This window comes from Podarcis gaigeae (genome assembly GCF_964106915.1).
Source record: "Podarcis gaigeae genome assembly, chromosome: 12".
NCBI lineage: Eukaryota > Metazoa > Chordata > Lepidosauria > Squamata > Lacertidae > Podarcis > Podarcis gaigeae.
The window spans coordinates 3,631,693-3,652,401 of NC_139688.1; the positions used below are offsets into that span (position 1 = coordinate 3,631,693).

Sequence of the window (20,709 nt, forward strand, 5' to 3'; positions counted from 1 at the left end):
GAACAACTTGCTTATAAAACATCTCGTACGGAGATGGCCGTAGAACTAATTACTGACTCTGAATGTTTAAAGTCCTTTATCACTCCCCAATAGTGATGTATGGAAGTGAGAGCTGGACCATAAAGAAGGCTGATTGCCGAAGAATGGATGCTTTTGAATTCTGGTGCTGGAGGAGACTCTGGAGAGTCCCATGGACTGCAAGAAGATCAAACTTCTCCATTCTGAAGGAAATCAGCCCTGAGTGCTCACTGGAAGGACAGATCCTGAAGCTGAGGCTCCAAGACTTTGGCCACCTCAGGAGAAGAGAAGACTCCCTGGAAAAGACCCTGATGTTGGGAAAGATGGAGGGCACAAGGAGAAGGGGACAACGGAGGATGAGGTGGTGGGACAGTGTTCTCGAAGCTACCAGCATGAGGGAGGCAATGGAAGACAGGAGGGCCTCGCGTGCTCTGGTCCAGGGGGTCACAAAGAGGCGGACACAACTAAACGACTAAACAACAACAACATCACCCCCCACCCCAATGCCAAGCTGCTGTATTTCACAAGCACAATAAATAGAATAGCAGTTAGTGTGTGAGCGGTCACTGCCTCTCAAGCTTAACCTACCTCACAGGTACAAATAGGTAGCCGTGTTGGTCTGCCATAGTCAAAACAAAAAAATTCCTTCCAGTAGCACCTTAAAGACCAACTAAGTTAGTTCTTGGTATGAGCTTTTGTGTGCATGCACACGAAAGCTCATACCAAGAACTAACTTAGTTGGTCTTTAAGGTGCTACTGGAAGGAATTTTTTTGTTTTGACTACTTGTTTTGACTACCCCACAGGGTTATTTGGGGTATCAAATGAAGAAGGGGAGAGCCACATACTCCACCTTGAGCTGCTTGGTGAGAGACAGGAATGGTGACCTTATCTCATTTCCTCCAGCGGAATATCTGCCTTTGCCTTGAGGGCCTGTGCATCTGGATCAAAGGATGATTCTTCATCCCCCTTTATCCACCTTGATAAAACACTGTGAGTTCCAGTCGTGGTTAGAGCAAGCCAGATGTAGGTTCTGCCACAGAATTCCTGATGACCTTGGGCCTGTCTCCCGTCTCTCGGACAAGCCTACCTCTCAGGATTTTTGTAAGGATTGGAAAAGGGAACAAGGGAGAACTCTGATTGGCTGCCTTGAGCTCTGTGTCAGAAAGGTGGAATAAGAATAATAAGAATAATACCCTGCCCCATCTGGCTGGGTTTTCCAGCGACTCTGGGCGGCTCACAACAGAATATTAAAAACAGAGAAAAACATCAAACAGTAAAAACTTCCCTAAGCAGGGCTGCCTTCAGATGTCTCCTAAAAGTCAGATACAGTCATACCTCATGTTACGTCCGCTTCATGTTACGTTCTTTCAGGTTATATCCCGTGGCGACCTGGAAGTACCGGAAAGGGTTACTTCCGGGTTTCGCCGCATGCGCAGAAGTGCAAAATGACATAATGCGCAGAAGCGGCGAATCGCAAGCCGCCCATGCGCAGATGTGCTGCTGCAGGTTGCGCTCTTTTCATGTTACGAACGGGCCTCCGGAACGGATCCCATTCGCAACCAGAGCTACCACTGTAGTTGTTTATTTCCTTGACATCTGATAGGAGGGCGTTCCACAGGGCGGGTGCCACCACTGAGAAGGACCTCTGCCTGGTTCCCTGTAACCTCACTTCTCGCAGGGAGGGAACCGCCAGAAGGCCCTTGGATCTGGACCTCAGTGTCTGGCCTGGACGATGGGGGTGGAGACGCTCCTTCAGGTATACTGGGCTGAGGCCGTTTAGGGCTTTAAAGGTCAGTGCCAACTCTTTGAATTGTACTCACAAACGTAAATAACTGGAACTGAACTGCCAGCGACACGGATCCCAAAACGCTTCAAGTCTCACCTTCTCAAGAGAGCCTGCTCCCAAGTATACATGAAATCAGCACTCTCTGCTCCTTGTTTAAAAAAGCAATGTTCTCTTGGATCGTGTTAACAGCACACAGGGCGAGACTGAGAACCGAAACTTGTGTTTCTGTGTGTATACACTCACTTCATTCCAGGATCCTCATTGCAAGAAGTGGCAGCCTCTGAGCTCATCCCCATTTAACTGCACATGAAAGCTTGGCATCCCGTTCGCTCCCCACCCTCCCGCCTGGGACATAACTGTGGGAAACGAGCTATTTTTAGTGGAGCCTTTCCCACCGCAGAAATCTGCAGCCACCACCATTTCAGAAGGTGGCAGCAGAGCCGCCAGACACTTCGCTTAGTGACGGTGCAGAGAAAGTAATTCTAAACAGGCTGGCAGCTTTTCTCATCGGACGACAGTCATTCGGGCCCTAGGCGCAGTTCAGTTCCAGGATCTTTTAAGTCGCGCTTTGGACGTGTTTTTAATCTTCTGTGCTCGGCTGAGTTGGGTGGCCTCGCAGGCGCTTTATTCCAGTGCTTTTTTTCTGTATGTCCTGTAGCAACTTGCAGGTTTACCTGGCCACCAAACCTTGTCCTTCCGAATTACCGTATTGGCCCGGATATAAGCCGCAACCAAATATAAGCAGCCCCTTTAAAATTCATAGGGGTCGGGGAGGGGAAAAGACAATACCAAACACAAGCCTCTCTCTTAAAATTCCGCAGGCACGCGCACCCTTTCCGTTTTACGGTATGTCTGTTTCAGCAGCAATATTGCAAAAGCCGGTTTTTGTAAGGTTGCGAATTTAAGCTGCACTTTAACTTTTCATGGTCGGAATTTGGGGGGGGGGGGTTGAGGCTTATATTCAGGCCAATACGGTACTTTGCTATAGGTGATACAGCTGGCTTGTAGAGGTCTCATGGAAAGCAGAGACAACCAAATTGGTATGTTTTGAGTGTGGAACAACAGGGAAATTCCTTTATTCCAGTGGCTCTCAACCTGTGGGTCCCCAGATGATGTTGGGACTACAGCTCCCATCATTCCTGAGCTCTGGCCTTGCTAGTTAGGGGTAATGGGAGTTGTAGTTCAACAACATCTGGGGACCCACAGGTTGAAAAAGGCTGCTTTATTAGGACAGTTGGACACCAACTGTCAGAACAAGGTAATAAGGTAATAACCTCCATCGTTCAGCCCGGACACTGAGGTCCAGCACCGAGGGCCTTCTGGCGGTTCCCTCACTGCGAGAAGCCCAGTTATAGGGAACCAGGCAGAGGGCCTTCTTGGTGGTGGCGCCTGCCCTGTGGAATACCCTCCCACCAGATGTCAAAGAGAACAACAACTACCAGACTTTTAGAAGACATCTGAAGGCAGCTCTGTTTAGAGAAGCTTTTAATGTTTGGTGTATTACAGTATTTTAATATTTTGTTGGAAGCCACCCAGAGTGGCTGGGGAAGCCCAGCCAGATGGGTGGGTTATAAATAAATTATTATTATTATTATTATTATTATTATTATTATTATTATTATTATTATTATTCCTTCTTTCAGATGTTTGCTGCCTTGTTAACCTCTCGGCCCAGCCGTCGTCAGCCCAGTGCAGTACACTGGTGCCTCGCAAGACGAAAAGAATCCGTTACGTGATTCTCTTCGTCTAGCGGTTTTTTCGTCTTGCGAAGCAAGCCCATTGACAGCTTAGCGGATTAGCGCTATTAGCGGACTAGCGGCTTTTAGCGATCAGCTGAGAAGCGGCTTATCAGTGGATCAGCTGTTAAGCGGCTTAGCGGGAACTCGCAAGACATCTTTGTCTTGCGAAGCAAGCCCATAGGGAAATTCGTTTTGCGAAGCGCCTCCAAAACGGAAAACCCTTTCGTCTAGCGGGTTTTCCGTCTTGCGACGCGTTCGTCTTGCGGGGCACCACTGTGTAGCTGTTCTGTATTAAAATTCCCATCAGCCCACAGTCCAGAGCAGCTGGGCATCACTAGGGTCGCGAAGACTCCAGGCAACACGGTTTGTTTCCCAAAGAAGCTCCACTGTTCTGGCTTTGATCCGGAGGCAGTTCTGGCGGAAAATTGGGCAGCTGGGCCATGTTCCTGGAATCCTGGAACTTTTTTTCTTTCTCCAGTCCAAAACGTGATGCTCCCTTCCGGATGATTCTTGCCTGGGCAACAGCTGGATTTGATGAAAGGGCAGCACATGGCTTTAAATGGCCATTTGCAGTATCCACTTGCAGCTGCCTCATTTTTATTTTTGCTCCCAAACGCGCAGAAATAGGTGGATAAAAATATACCCATAACCAGGCGCTTAATCCAGAACGGCTGCAATGGGGCGTGACTGTTGTTGGCCGACACAGCTTCCCCCTCTTTGCCATCCCACAAACATAATTGTTGCATGGCGCAGCAACGGTAAAGTGTGACTGGCCTTGCTGTGCTGATCTTCTTCATCCTCGAAACAGACGGCCTGTTGCTTTCCTTTTTAACGTTAAGACGGTTTGTGGAGTGGCACGATCAGAGCAACTTAAGGTCCATAAATAGCAACACCCTAGAGGTCCTGGGTCCTAAGGAAGTCAGCCAGGGCCCCAACCAGAGCCAGGGCCTTTTCAGCACTGGCTCCGGCCTGGTGGAACGCTCTGTCTCCTGAGACCAGGGCCCTGCGGGATCTGATTTCTTTCCCCAGGGCCTGTAAGAGTTGTTCCGCCTGGCCTTTGGCTTGGAATCAATTTGATTCTTTCCCATTCTTTCCTTTTTCCCTTCTCCTTCTGTGTTGGAACTCCTATTTGGGGACTTCCCTGGCTTTTTTCTGGCCCATATAGGACCAGTCTCGATAGTTAGCCTTGGTGAAGACTTGACGTTTTTATCCCCAAAAAAGTTTTTGATTGAATTCCGCTGAAATGAGGCTGCATTTTAATGTTTTAATGTTGTATTTTAAATTTGTTTTTTAAGCTGTATTCTAATCAATTTTTATATTTGGTGTTAGCCGCCCTGAGCCCGGTCTTGGCTGGGGAGGGCTTTTTATTTATTATTAATATTAATTATTATCTCTCAAGCTCTGATGCCAAGATGCATGGGATAGCGTGAGAACTACGGATCAAGGGAGAATGACTTGGGCAGTCTGAATGGCACAGCAGCAAGGACGATCTAAAGGGTCGCCATTTTGCTCTGGTTTCTTGGCCGTCGACTTTATGGCTTAAACCAGACAACTTGAGATTTTCTTTTCCAATAAAACAGCCAAAGGGCATAGGAATGGCCTTCTCCAGCCCGGCTCCCTCTAGGTCAGGCACCCCCAACCTGCGGCCCTCCAGATGTTTTGGCCTACAACTCCCATGATCCCTAGCTAACAGGACCAATGGTCAGGGATGATGGGAATTGTAGTCCAAGACATCTGGAGGGCTGAAGGTTGGGGATGCCTGCTCTAGGTCCTACTAGGTAGAGATGATGGGAGTTGTAGTCCAACAACAGCTGGAAGGCCAAGGTTGGGAAATGCTGCTCTGTGGTTTTTGGGACTACAACTCCCATCAGCCCTAGCAAGCTCGGCTGTATGATACTGGGGTTTGTAATGCAGAAGACCTGGAGGGGTGGGGGCAGGAGGCTGATTTGGGAGAGCTGCCTGGATTACCCAGTTTCTCAATTTATCACTCACGAATTCTTAATAGGGAGCAAGCTCCCTCTGTTGTTGTTTAGTTGTTTAGTCATGTCCGACTCTTCGTGACCCCCTGGACCAGAGCACGCCAGGCCCTCCTGTCTTCCACTGCCTCCCGCAGTTTGGTCAAACTCATGCTGGTAGCTTCAAGAACCCTATCCAACCATCTCGTCCTCTGTCGTCCCCTTCTCCCTGTGCCCTCCATCTTTCCCAACATCAGGGTCTTTTCCAGGGAGTCTTCTCTTCTCATGAGGTGGCCAAAGGATTGGAGCCTCAGCTTCAGGATCTGTGCTTCCAGTGAGCACTCAGGGCTGATTTCCTTCAGAATGGAGAGGTTTGATCTTCTTGCAGTCCATGGGACTCTCAAGAGTCTCCTCCAGCACCAGAATTCAAAAGCACCCATTCTTTGGCGATCAGCCTTCTTTATGGTCCAGCTCTCACTTTTATACATCACTACTGGGAAAACCAGAGCTTTAACTAAACGGACCTTTGTTGGCAAGGTGATGTCTCTGTAGATTTGCTCAGGGGATAATGGCTTGAAGAGAAGGTATGAGGCGCAGGCCTGGGAAGTAGGAACAGCTCTGTATCCGCTGAGTGTTCCTGATCTGCATTCCCTCTGAGTGGATTACTGCAGAGATGGCTTAAAAACCATGCCATTGTACTTCCAAGCCGTTGCCCAGACCGTAAAGAAATCCTCTGGGGACAAGCTTACAGCTGAGCCTGATGGCATGTAGCTTCTCAATAGCCCTGCAAGGGTCTTAAAATTAATTTAGCAATTTCCCAAGCGCCCTTGGCTTAAGCACGGAAATCTGCTCTGCGGCAGTCAATGGGTAATTGAGGCCTGTTGAGTGAGAGACCAGGGTGGCGTTCCTTTAGCCTCCTGCCAGAGTGGGCGGGGCTCTTTCCAAAAGTAGGCGGGGCCTGGTAGCAAGCCCCACCCACCTGGGTTGCAATACAAGGGGAGCGGTGAGGAATTTGGACACCCCCCCACCTCTTCAGAACAATAGCCGCGTGCAGCCTCTCCCTGCCGGAGGGGCTGCGTGTGGCTATCCCTGAAGCCTTCCGAGCTCAGCGCAAGTTCCCACTGCGCTCCTCAGGCTTCGAGTTCCTTTTGCTGAAGCCGGAAGAGCAAGACTCTCCTGGCTTCAGCGAAAGGAACCTGAAGCCTCCAAAACGCAGCGGGAATTCGCGCTGTGCTCCGAAGGCTTCAGGCGGCTATCCCTGAAGCCTGGAGAGTGAGAGGGGTCGGTGCGTACCGATGCCTCTCGCTCTCCAAGCTTCAGCGAAAGCGCTCCCTCTGCTCTTCGGAGGCTTCGCGTTGCTATCACTGAAGCCAAGGAGTCCATAGGACGCACACACATTTCCCCTTAATTTTTGGAGGGGAAAAAGTGCATCCTATAGAGCGAAAAATACGGTAGTTCATGCATAGACTAATATTTCTATTCCATTCTGGGTGCTCCCAGATCTCTTTCCCCCCGCAGAAAGATTCCGGGCTCCTTTTCCATTGCTTGTCACCATATATATATATATATATATATATATATATATATATATATATATGCAGGTTTTGGTGTCCTCGGGTGTCTTCCCGTGTAAAAGTTGGGGTGTCTAGGCGACGTTTCGACGAGGTCTCACTCGTCATCTTCAGGCTGGTGCTTTCGGCTTCTTGTTACTGGAACAGAGCGGGATCTCAATGTTTGAGTTCCTATAAATACTGTAGAGGGGGTGTGGTGTCTAGCCTCCAATGTTCTGGGCAGAGAGGAAGTTCCCAGGCTAGTGTGCCTTTTCTTCTTTTGTTCCTTAATTACTTGAGAGATACCTTGAGTGATTTCTTGAGTGATATCCTGAGTACCACTTAGGTGGGTCATTAGGTGTGGATTAGTTGCTAAAGTCTTTGTGTCTTGACCTCTTGAACTTTGTGAAGAGTTTTCCTGAGAAGATGGCTGTATTGCACTTAGTTGTGCTTTGGCTTGGCTTCGTGTATAGGGGCGAGCTGTGGTTTTGTGGCTTGTGTCAGCCAGATCTGTGTAGGGATTGCAGGGGGGTGCATCATCCGGAGGTGCCACCATGGATTGGCTACTGGATGGTGTCAGTAATTCATCTGTGGAGAGGGTCTGGGTTTGGGTCTGGTGTGGTTGATTGGTGTTGGCGTTCTGTGTGCCTCTGGCTCTGGTGTCAGTTTTTGTGGAGAGGGCTAATTTCCAGATGTCTGGCAAGCGGGATGTGTCGTCACGCTTGTTCATGTTGTGAGGGTGTTTCTCTATCTCGATGGCTTCCATGATTATTCTCTTGTGGTGATGTTCCGTGTTAAAGAGCAATTTGGAATCTGCAAAATTAATTTCGTGTCCTGTTTCTTTCATGTGTTGGAAAAGAGAGGAAGTTTTTTCTTCTTTTTTGACGGCATTCTTGTGTTCTGCGATACGTGCATTTATTCGTCTGTTTGTTTGTCCAATGTACGTGGCTGGGCAGACTTTGCAGGGTATTTCATAGATCCCTTGGTTTTCCAACTGGATTTTATCCTTGGGGTTTCTGAGGATATTGGCTATTTTTTGGTTGGTGCAAAAGGCTGTTTTGATATTGTGTTTATGGAGGATTTTGCTAATTTTATCTGTAGTGCCCTTGATATAAGGAAGGAGGGCCATGCCATTGTTTTCTTCTGTGTCTTGGTTTTTGGGGGGTGTTTCCTTTTGGATTAGCTTCGTAATCCTGTTTTGCTGGTATCCATTGGATACCTGCAATCCCTACACAGATCTGGCTGACACAAGCCACAAAACCACAGCTCGCCCCTATACACGAAGCCAAGCCAAAGCACAACTAAGTGCAATACAGCCATCTTCTCAGGAAAACTCTTCACAAAGTTCAAGAGGTCAAGACACAAAGACTTTAGCAACTAATCCACACCTAATGACCCACCTAAGTGGTACTCAGGATATCACTCAAGAAATCACTCAAGGTATCTCTCAAGTAATTAAGGAACAAAAGAAGAAAAGGCACACTAGCCTGGGAACTTCCTCTCTGCCCAGAACATTGGAGGCTAGACACCACACCCCCTCTACAGTATTTATAGGAACTCAAACATTGAGATCCCGCTCTGTTCCAGTAACAAGAAGCCGAAAGCACCAGCCTGAAGATGACGAGTGAGACCTCGTCGAAACGTCGCCTAGACACCCCAACTTTTACACGGGAAGACACCCGAGGACACCAAAACCTGCATTCCTGTACCCGTGAAAATCTACGAAAGCAAATATATATATATATATATATAAAATTATTATTATTATTATTATTATTATTATAATAAACAGCGCTTTAACCCAGATGGCTGACACCTGCTTCTTTGACAACTCACAGCAGATGGATGCAGCAGATAAATGGGGGAAGAACAGAAGGCCAATTTTTTAAAAAAAACACACAACAAAGCAAGCCTGATTTCTTGCACACCAGCTGCCTTGCCGTTTTCAAAGACCAGCATGTTCTGAAACGCGTGTGTCAGGGGTTCAGAAGGAGAGACACAGGAGGGGGAGCAAATGGAGAGTGAGGAGGAGGAGTACGAGGGGGGCGCAGGCAGTGACAGTGGCCAGAGTTATTCCACAAGCCTCTCTAGCGAATCGGAGGACTCACAGAAGGGAGCGCCGGTGGCCAGAGCAAGGGAGATTCCAAGGGAGAAACCTCAAGAGGGAGGGGCCAGCGGGGAGTCTCTGAACAGCAGCTGGAGATCAGGGCCAGCGTCTCCACCAGAGCGCAGTGGGGAGGGGGAGTCCCAGGAGTCGGGACCAGTGTCCTCACCACCAGAGGGAGGAGAGGAGTCAGGTTTGGCAACACCCACATCAGGAAGCGGGGAAACGGTCAGAAGGAAAGTCACCGGCTGGGCGCGCGCGCCAAGTTCAAATGTACAGGAGCGCGGCACAGCGGGGAGCCCGGGAAGGGAGCCAGGTCCTAAAGCCCGCCGGAGGGAGGGGCAAGACTCAGGAGGCTCCGCGTCAGAGGAGTCCAGGAAGGAGGGAACCCCAGAGGGCAGAAGGACCCAACGCAGGAAAGAGCAGTGCAAGAGGTGGAGCCGGGCTAGAATCTTAAACTGGTGTGGGTGGAGCAGTGAGTCAGAGGGGACTTAGCCGGTCTAGCGTTAAGACGTGGGCCTGCGCGCCCAGAGCTTGGAAATGGAAACTAAACTTCAATAAAGACTTTTGTATATAATATCCACTGGGCGTTGGTCCTCTGTGAGCTGGGACCTAGCGGCAGTCCTGACAGCGTGGAAAATTCCCTACCTTGTAGAAATGTCTGTGGACATTATGCATCAGTCGGAAACGAGAGTACACTGAGCATCGATGCGGAATTCCAGGGTAAAAATTGTCGGCGTGGTTCATCTGTTCTTAAAGTGGGGAGTTGTGGAAGGTCTGTGTTTGAATCTTGTCTTGGACTGTGAGGCTCAGTGGGTGACTTCGGGCCCTTAGTCTCTCTCACACAGGCTGTCCTACCTTGCAAGGTTCTTTGTGAGGTACCACATTATCCGTGAAGGTCACGCTGAAGAGCAGGAGGCAGCGAAGCCAGCAACCTCGGACCCAGCACTGCTTGGGAATTCCAAGAATCCCCAAAAATTCTGTGCCGTTTTGAAATCAGGGCTTTAAATCAGTGCAGTTTTGAAAGGCCCAGTCCGCCGTCTTGATTCAAAACGGTCTCCAAACATAGACGAAACTTGAACTTGAGAAACGCCGTACATAACTTGGTTAAGCTAATTTATGAGGTGTCCAAGTGCTTAGAGAACAGGCAAACAACTTTCCGAAACTTGGTAGACTAGCAGAGAGTGCTTCGCGTTTTGTTTCTTTTAAAATACCCTGCAAAGAATACTGAGGTTTATAAATGGATAATGCAATTTGTTGGTTTCTAAGGTTGTGCAAGCCTCGCACCTGGAAACCTAACCCAGGGCCCTGATCCCAGCGCTAGCTGGGACAGATGGGAGGCTCAATGCAAAGACTTGGGAGAGCTGAACTATTTGAACAGACAAAACTGGCTGGTAATGCACGGGAAGACTTTTTCCTAGCCTTTACTGTGGTTAGGGAGGAAGTTAATCTGCTTGCGAGCCAATTAGCAGGAGTGCAGGCTTTGCGCTTGTTATAAGAAGAAACTGCTCCTTTTCCCTTACAGGATACCCAAGAGCCCATATAGAGTTCTTTTGTAAGTTCCTTCTCGGTAGGAGAAAATAACAGAAGCCAAGCAGAGAATATTGAGAAGCAAAGCGGCTAGGAAGCCTGATCTTTATTAACTGTTGCAACAGGGTACTCACAGCCACACGCAGGAGGCAGGAGGGACCTCAAACAATGGCATGCAAACCCTAATACAGTGGAACCTCAGGTTGCGAACGTGATCCGTGTGGAAGGCACGTTCGCAACCCACAGTGCTGCGTCTGTGCATGCATGGGTCGCAATTCGGCGCTCCTGCACATGCGCAAGGTGTGATTTAGTGCTTCTGCGCGAGCGAAGAAACCCAGAAGTAACCTGTTCCCGTACTTCCGAGTTTGGCGCAGTTCGCAATCCGAAATCACGTAACCTGACGCATTTGTAACCCAAGGTACCACTGTATAGACATCTGGAATTGCCCACCCTGGAGCCCAAGACCACCCCTCCCTTACATCATACATACATCAGAGAAGGGGCGGTCAACAACAGAAGCCTGTCTGGCAGGAAACCTGTTGATGGGTAAAGGGACCCCTGACCATTAGGTCCAGTTGTGGCCGACTCTGGGGTTGCAGCGCTCATCTCCGAGGGAGCCGGCGTACAGCTTCCGGGTCATGTGGTCAGCATGACTAAGCCGCTTCTGGCGAACCAGAGCACCGCGCGGAAACGCCGTTTACCTTCCTGCTGGAGCGGTACCTATTTATCTACTTGGACTTTGACGTGCTTTTGAACAGCTAGGTTAGCAGGAGCAGGGACTGAGCAACAGGAGCTCACCCCGTCGCGGGGATTCGAACCGCCAACCTTCTGATCGGCAAGTCCTAGGCTCTGTGGTTTCACCACAGCCCCACCCAGTTGATGGGTTTACCTGGCTCTTAATGGGTTTTACCAGGACAGCCTGGCTATTCTTTTGTGATGATAAATATTAAATTCCCGAGTCCAGGTCACAGGCTCGCCCTATTCATATCTTAAATGTGTCCTTAAGGCAGGATTTGTGAGCAAAGAGACAATGGGGAGGTTTTTCTCATTTCCTCCCTCCTTGCAGAGAAACATTTGAGGTCAATTTGGAAGAGACAAAATGGTTTCAGGACTTTTTCCTGTACTGTTTCAGACATGCGGTTTATATATTTATGTATGCTTTTGCTCGGTACATATATTTCGTATCTTAGACCTTATAATTTTCATAACAAGCTCTTCTTGTGTGTGCCAAAGCCCATTAGCGTTAAAGCAGAGCCAGTGCACAGTCCTGGTGCAAATGTTTGTGTGCATTCACACTCACACACAGCCCTTGTTCTGGACGGCTGATGGAGTTGGCAAAAGTTTGTTCTGCATTACGTTTCAAGCCGCAGTCTCTGTGGCATGGATTCCACCTTCTGCCTCATCCGCAGAACGGTTCAGTTTCCCCTCTGAAAGGCCTAATAAATCTGGAGGTGGGGGAAAGCTCTATTTGCAGGACTAAGTCAGGGTTCAGGGATTCCCCCCACCCCTGTGACTGGAACAAGCGAGGCAGATCTAAAAATAGCACTCGAGGAAAATTCCTTTCCTTTTCCCTTGAACGTTGGCGCGGAAGCCGACGAAGCTGATGTAAACATAAAAATGAAAACTTGCAGCCATCTGGACTTGAAAGAAGGGGGTAGCTTGCTTTTGATGTACGCCAGGAAGGAGTTGGGGGCCCCCATGTTCAAGCAAAACTGACCAACTCCTGAAGCAGGCATTTCCCCGCAGGCTGGGAGTCAGCTAGTGGGTTTGGTGCATATGCAAATCTCCACAAGCCTTGTGGTAAAAAGGTAAAAGTTAATAATAACAAGAATTTTTTTTATTCATATCCTGCCCTCCCCAGCCGAAGCCGGGCTCAGAGCGGCCAACAACAATACAGTGGTACCTCGGGTTACAGACGCTTCAGGTTACAGATTCCGCTAACCCAGAAATAGTACCTCAGGTTAAGAACTTTGCTTCAGGATGAGAACAGAAATCTTGTGGCGGCAGCGGAAGGCTCCTTTAGCTAAAGTGGTGCTTCAGGTTAAGAACAGTTTCAGGTTAAGAACGGACTCCAGAATGAATTAAGTTCTTAACCCAAGGTACCACTGCAAAAGCAATAAATCACATAAAATCACAATCAGTCAATTGAAATGCATTCTAAAATCCATTCATTCATAAAGAACTGCTGACAGTTAAGTCCAGTCGTAGACGACTCTGGGGTTGCGGCACTCATCTCGCTTTACTGGCCGAGGGAGCCGGCGTACAGCTTCCGGGTCATGTGGCCAGTATGACTAAGCCGCTTCTGTCAAACCAGAGCAGCGCACAGAAATGCTGTTTACCTTCCCTTACCTTTACCTATTGATCTACTTGCACTTTGACGAGCTTTCGAACTGCTAGGTTGGCAGGAGCTGGGACCGAGCAACGGGAGCTCACCCCGTCACGGGGATTCGAACCGCCGACCTTCTGTCAAGCAATGTAGTAGTTGAGATTGTAGAATTGTAGCATTGGAGGAGGGTCCTCTCGTGCAACCCTCTGGCCAATAGACATTCCGTTGTGGCGACCGTAAGCTAGGATTAAGGTGCCATTTGGCACCTACCTAATACACCTGAGTTTCCAACACTGTTTATAAGACGTCTGTTTAAACTCAAATACCGTCTGCATCTGTACTGGATTTGAAACTGTTTTACATACGGGATTGTTTCCTATTGTTGAGGTTTTTGCAGCGAAAGCGCTTCCAAGGTATTTTGGGAATCGGATAAATAAGTAGCACACGTGCAACTGCACGCACTTACGAGCCCGAGAACCAACCCTATTTTAATGTTTTTAAAAAATATCATGGAGAGGAAGGAGGAGAGACCTCTGTTTGCATCTGGAGCCTCGGGGCCTGGCTGTGTGGGGTTTAAGAAAAAGAAAATGCCACCCTCCCAGATTCAAGGACCTTGCAGCAGTGGAACAAAAGAGGCATGACATGACCAGCAGGGGCATCAAAGCCGCAACAGTTTCTGCCCTGGCATTTCAGGAAGCAAAAGACACAGCTTTATTCAGAATCCCGAAGGAAGCTTTCCCCACCCTTCTGGCATGTTTGTTTTGGAGGGGAGAAACTGTGCTTGAGAAGCTGGACATTGGAAGAAAACTTTTTTCGAGAAGCTCCTTGCATCTTCTTAGCCTCACTGTAACAGTTTGTGTTTCGAATTTCTGCAAGCGAATTATTTAATTCCTATGACAATTTAAGTTGTTTTTTTTTTACTTCGTAACCCCCTGGACCAGAGCGCGCCAGGCACTCCTGTCTTCCACTGCCTCCCACAGTTTGGTCAAACTCATGCTGGTAGCTTCGAGAACACTGTCCCACCATCTCGTCCTCTGTCATCCCCTTCTCCTTGTGCCCTCCATCTTTCCCAACATCAGGGTCTTTTCCAGGGAATCTTCTCTTCTCATGAGGTGGCCAAAGTCTTGGAGCCTCAACTTCAGGATCTGTCCTCCCAGTGAGCACTCAGGGCTGAATTCCTTCAGAATGGAGAGGTTTGATTTTCTTGCAGTCCATGGGACTCTCCAGAGTCTCCTCCAGCACCAGAATTCAAAAGCACCCATTCTTCGGCGATCAGCGTTCTTTATGGTCCAGCTCTCACTTCCATACATCACTACCGGGAAAACCATAGCTTGAACTATACGGACCTTTGTCGGCAAGGTGATGTCTCTGCTTTTTAAGATTCTGTCTAGCTTTGTCGTTGCAGAGAGTTAGCGCCGATCAAATCTGAACTCTTACGTTACACTGGTGAGATCTTGTCAGGAGGTTGTAACAAAAATGGATGAGCGATTGGCACCCAAACAGGTGCATAGCATGTTAAGGAAATCTTGGGCCATCTGAAGAGTGAGAGAAGCAGGTGCATTGCAGAGGGTTGGATTGAATGACCTTTGGGTTCCCTTCGAACTCTACAATTCTATGATTCTAGGGAAGCCTGCCTTTATGGATTGGAGAGCACAACAGCAGCTGAGCCTCTTTGCCCCTCTTTCGGTTGCTAATCCACCCCCCACCCCGTGGGACTTTCTACTTTTTCGCCTACAGCCGCCTCTCCGCCCTGAGCGAGCCGAGCAGGAGGAAGCTGTGGTCTCCCTGCGTCCTGTTCGCCTTCTTGCTCAAGAGCAGAAGCTGACAGTTGTGCCTCGCCCTTCGGCAACGGCAGCCATTAGCCAGCAGCCTGGAGGAGCCCGGTAGGGTGGGTTTAGTGGAGTGGGACCCTTTTGAATTCGAGGCAGCCTTCTCAAACCCTCCCTCTGAAGAACTGGAGGCTTCATGGAGAATGAGGTAGGGATCTGTGGTTCCGTGTCCTGATAGCCTCCCAGTACTTCTAATATAGCGGTACCTCGGGTTACATGCACTTCAGGTTACATACGCTTCAGGTTACAGACTCCACTAACCCAGAAATAGTGCTTCAGGTTAAGAACTTTGCTTCAGGATGAGAACAGAAATTGTGCTCCAGCGGCACGGCAGCAGCAGGAGGCCCCATTAGCTAAAGTGGTGCTTCAGGTTAAGAACAGTTTCAGGTTAAGAACGGACCTCCGGAAGGAATTAAGTACTTAACCCGATGTACCACTGTAAAGCTCTTCCAGTAAGCAAAGCTTGCCTCTCTCTCTTTATCCCTAAAACACCTCTTTTTTACCTCTGCATGTGCTCAGGGGCACCCAGCCTCTCAACCCTACCTCTCCGTCTTCTGTCTTGTCTGCCCAGCGGTTTTATCCCCTTCCAGTGTCCGTCAAACCATCTCTTTCTACTACCTCTTTTTTTTTGGGGGGGTGGGACTTTGCACCATGAGCTACTTGGCAAATAAATAAAACAGAACCTCCCATCTTTTTTTGGGATCTCCAGAACTTGCCTGTGGGGTTTTTCCACATCTCTGTGTGCAGGAGAAAGGGTGCGCCTGCCAAGGGGACAGATGTGTGGAAATGTTTCTTGAGCTTGCGAATTGGTGGGTCGGCTGAGAAACATTCCCAACCCAATGTCTTCTCTGTGTCTTGGAAGGAATGTTGGTTCATATAACGCCAATCCTGCCCTGACGTCTGCCAGTTAGTTTCCAGGCCCAAATCAAAGTGCTGGTTTTGACCTATAAAGCCTTAAAGGGCTTGAGACCGCAATACCTCAAGGACCGCCTCTCTCCAGATGAACTGACCCGGGCCCTTTCTCGTGTGTCCTCCCCACAAGAGGTCGGGGGGGTGGGCAAAAGAAGAACAAGGCCTTTTCTGCAGTGGCTCCCCATTTGGAGTGTTCTCCCATTATATAAGTTTTAGGCACCAAGCGAAAACGTTCCTCTTCCGCCAGGCCTTCAGCTGATTGACATCCGATGCCCTTTCAAATGTGTCGTGGAAGAGGAAATTATTGGTTTGCTTCTGTTCTTTTTATTATGTATTTGGTGTTTTTTAATACTGCAGGTTTATGTTTCGAGCTGTTCTGAGATCTATGGGTATAGCGTGGTGTACAAACTTAAAGAATAAGTTTCTGTTCTCAACAGCTTCTATATATCTATATAAGAAGATTCCACCTAAACATTAGGAAGAACCTCCTGACAGTATGAGCTGTTTGACAGTGGAATTTGCTGCCAAGGAGTGTGGTGGAGTCTCCTTCTTTGGAGGTCTTTAAGCAGAGGCTTGACAACCATATGTCAGGAGTGCTCTGATGGGGTTTCCTGCTTGGCAGGGCGTTGGACTCGATGGCCCTTGTGGTCTCTTCCAATTCTATGATTCTATGATCTCTTGGGTAATTCAGAGGAGCATCTAGAGATTCCAGGCTCTCTTTTTGAGCTGTTTGCCAACAAGGCAGGTGTACCTTTTGTGGGTAGCTTTTTCCAGTTTTGTATCCATTTTGTTCCAGCTCTGTACCCATTTTGTGAGAATCTGCGTTCCTCCCATCTCCCCTCCTTGCCCGGTAATAGCAAGCGTGTCTTCCCGGGTCGCATAGCAGCCACAAAGGCATCCTTGTTGTCCGATTTGAAAGGCTCCCTTGGTGATGGTTGTGGCTAGGCACCGGGATCTGCAGAAGGGCTCTGCAAAGAATGGCAGGTTGAGCCCACCCCCCTGACAGCGCTGGGGTGGCATGGCTACAGCCCCACCCACTTTGGCCAGCAAGCCTTGCCCAGGACACCAAGCTGGCCTCATCTGCCCTTTGTGGCTTAGGGCCCTCGAATTTACGGGACCGCCTCTCCTGGCATGCCCCGCAGAGGACCTTAAGGTCCATGAATAGCCAAGTTTAGAGGTCCTGGGCCCCAAGGAAGTCAGATTATCCTCCACCAGGGCCAGGGCCTTCTCAGTGGTGGCTCCGACCTGGTGGAATGCTCTGTCCCATAAGACTAGGGCCCTTCAGGATTTAACCTCCTTCTGTCGGGCCTGTAAAACAGAGCTATTCCGCCTGGCTTTCACTTTGAAATTAGCCTGATCTTTTATTCCCCTTCCTTCCCTTCCCTTCCCTCCCCTTCCCCTTTTATGAAGATTACCCGCTCTGGGATCCCACAGCTAATTCTCCCCTGGTCTCCTCGCTGGCCCAAATAGGACCAATTTAGCCAGCTAGTCCTGGTGATCATCTGATGTTTATTGGATGGATTTTCCCCTTAAATTGATTTTTGGATTCTGAATTTATTATTACTCACATTATATACTGTATTTTATGCTGTTTTTAGTCGTATCAATTAAGTGTTTTAAATTTGTTGTTGGCCGCCCTGAGCCCGGTTTTCTGAACCGGGAAGGGCGGGGTATAGATAAAAAATATTTATTATCAGGGCAGATGTGGATGGCTTCCCCTCGAGAGCGCTGGGGCTGCCTACTTCTGCATTTCTTTACGGACGGCCTGTGGTCCTCTGTAGGATTGCCAAACTACACCTCCCATCATTCCTGACCATTGGCCATGCTTGCTGGGGACGATGGGAGTTGTAGTTCAGCAAACCTCCGGAGGTTCCCCTACCCCAGCATTGCTTGCCAGACTCGCTCAAACGGCTTCCAGCCCCATCATAAAAAGGTAAAGGGACCCCTGACCATTAGGTCCAGTCGTGGCCGACTCTGGGGTTGCGGTGCTCATCTCGCTTTACTGGCCGAGGGAGCCGGCGTACAGCTTCCGGGTCATGTGGCTAGCATGACTAAGCTGCTTCTGGCGAACCAGAGCAGCGCACGGAAACACTGTTTACCTTCCCGCCAGAGCGGTACCTATTTATCTACTTGCACTTTGACTTGCTTTCGAACTGCTAGGTTGGCAGGAGCAGGGACCGAGCAATGGGAGCTCACCCCATCACAGGGATTCGAACCGCCAACCTTCTGATCGGCAAGTCCTAGGCTATGCGGTTTAACCCACAGCTCCACCCGCGTCCCTTATCATAGGTAGAATCGTATCTCCTGGCTTTCCTCAACCACTTTAGAATCACAACCACAGCGCAGCCACCATGCCTAGATTGCAGTCCGAAGAGCGCCGGGTTGGGGGAGGCAGTAGCTACCTGGGGCTGCTGGCAGGCCTCTTTGGTCCATCTGCTTCAAGTTCCCGGCAGGGAAAAGTCTCCACTGTGCAGCCTCCTTCTAGCTATAAAAAGACTCGAACCTGCTGCCGCAGCTTCCTGCACTGTTCCTGATGTTCCTGAGAGCTAGAATGTCAGGAGTGTGTGCAGGAGCCAGGCCCTGTAACCAATAGGACTTTGCAGGACTGAGGCCTTCCTAAGTTTGTTCTGAAGAGGCAAGGTGCGGCCGCACAGGTGAGGCTGATTGGTAACTCACAGCACCTGGTGGCAAGAGCCGGGAAGGGATATAAGGTCAGCGTTTCCCTTTGGCTCTTTGCCACAGCAACACGCTCCCTGCCTTGCTGTGTTTGGCTTATTGCTTCCTGATCCTTGAACCTCGGCTCTCCGTGGTTGCCGCCACGGTGCAGAGTGCCTTTCAGCAGTTTTTGACTAAGAGAGCTAAACCTTCAGATTAGACTACTGCCATGCATTATACATGGGGCTGCCTTTGAAGACTGCTCAGAAACTGCAGCCAATCCAAAATACAGCTGTGAACATTGGGACTGTGAGGTGGTCCATCTTTTGCAGGGCTGTGGCAGTGGGCTAGATCACATTCTGCTTGTGCCTGTTCCGTCGATTGGGTTCTTCTGAAACGTACTGAAGTCTTACCAATAAACCAGCAAAAGTCTGATTACTGAGGAAGAGTGGAAATGACTGTTTGTGCACGCCAAGTCTGCCTGCTCCTGTAATGTGCACGAGGTGTTCTTTACAGCTGCCCAATGAATACCCTATACAGTGGATGCTTGGGTTGCGAACGTGATCCGTGCAGGATGCACGTTCGCAACCTGCAGCGTCCGCAACCCGCAGTGGCACGTCTGCACATGCGTGGGTTGCAATTCGGTGCATGCGCAAAGCACAATTTAGTGCTTCTGCGCATGCGCGACCGCCAAAACCCAGAAGTAACCTGTTCTGGTACTTCCAGGTTTCGGTGGTCCATAACCTGAAAAAGCACAACCTGAAGCATTTGTAACCCGAGGTATGACTGTAATTGCTTGTACGTAGGGAACTTAACAAAAATACCACCATTGGAAAATACCACCATTGGAAAGGCATGGAATTAGTTCAGGGTCTGTGGTGGGAATGTAAGAAAGTGAAGGGCTTCTGGGAGATGATATATAATGAGATGAAAAAAATGTTGAGGTATACATTTGTTAAAAAACCAGAAGCCCTACTTTTAGGCATTACAGGAAAGGAAATAAGAAGGAAGGATTACAAACTTTTTCAATACGCAGTTACAGCAGCAAGAATTCTACTGGCTCAGAAGTAGAAACAAGAGGAAATAGTGACGAAAGAGGAATGGAGGGTGGAACTAACAGACTATGCAGAACTGGACAAGTTAACAGGGAAAGTTAGATATCTTCGAGACCAAAAGTTCATCAAGGACTGGGGGAAATTTGTGGAATATCTGAAAAACACATGTGAAGTACAAACAACGCTAATGGGGTTTAAAGAAGCACTGTAAAAGGGACTTCCGGAGGCGGCGCGAACGGTAATGGCTGCCCTTTCCTAACCGGGAGAGGGAAGCTCCGCTGGAAAAGGGTCGTCCGCTACGGCGAAGCGGAGACCCATTTTGGAAAACCGCAGGCAGCGGAAGCCTGCGGTCTCGGGACCCGGCGGGCGCCAGGAGCAACCCCCGAAACGTTGAGGGAACCCCGTAAGGGGCTCCGGATCGCAGAGGGGGCAGCGGCGCTGTGGGTCTATGCGCATTCAGCGGAGCGAAGCCGCGCTGCTGTTGCCGATGAGCGCCGACCTTTCTTCCTGCAACACAAGATTTTAAAACGCAACAACCCGTGAGTAACTGAGGACTTTATTAAATTTTGGGACTAAAAATACTGAAAACAAGCTGAAAGCGGAGTGACGAGGAAAAGGAAGTCCGTCTTCCGCAGCCATTGACTTTTAAAGCAAAGAGCAGGAGGAGTGGAGGCACAGAGAGAACTTTTGACAGCTCAGATTGAGCACCCGCAGAAATTACTTTCAATCCCCTTAAAGACTGTAAGCAACTGATTTTTGGACTATTAGCAGGACTTATATATCCTCTTCTTTGTGGATTACAACTTTACTTAAGAAGCCCAGGTGTCAGAACTGCCTGAGCAGTAGAACTGTCAGACTGCAAATTTGGATATATTGTATTTAAACTTTGAGACAGTCTGAGGGAGTTCAGAATGGTTACGTTCTTGCACTATGGAACTCCAGTAAGCACAACTTGAAATATTGTGGCAAACTTAAAACCAACTCTGCTAAAACTACTTTTGTGAAGATCCCTAAGTATTGGTTCAGATTTTGTATGATTGGAATGGACTCTTCTTCTTAGGACATTTTATGCTCCCCCTAGAGGATTGAGGATTTATAATAAAAACATTGTTTTACTTTCTATTTCCCGGCCCTCTGTTTGACTGCTACCACCTGGGCCGTAGCTTTCTCATGGGAACAACTCAGCTTGACCTTGACTGCTAGATAACTTTGGAATGAGTGGCGCAAAAAGAAAGGGATTAAGAACTAG

The 20,709-nt window shown here is 48.9% G+C and overlaps 1 protein-coding gene across 2 annotated transcripts in view; it reads left to right on the forward strand.

Annotated features, from left to right (window-relative positions):
• CCM2 (CCM2 scaffold protein) overlaps positions 1-20,709 on the forward strand; it is a 56,136-nt gene that overhangs the window by 9,743 nt on the left and 25,684 nt on the right. Inside the window, exon 1 of one of the 2 annotated variants that reach the window (XM_083704246.1) lies at positions 14,828-14,986. The exons of the other annotated variant lie outside the window; for it this stretch is intronic. Coding sequence (XP_083560372.1) covers positions 14,975-14,986 — 12 coding nt within the window. The 5' untranslated portion in view covers positions 14,828-14,974. Of the gene's footprint in view, positions 1-14,827; positions 14,987-20,709 lie in introns of those variants that run through there. 2 annotated transcript variants of the gene reach the window in all.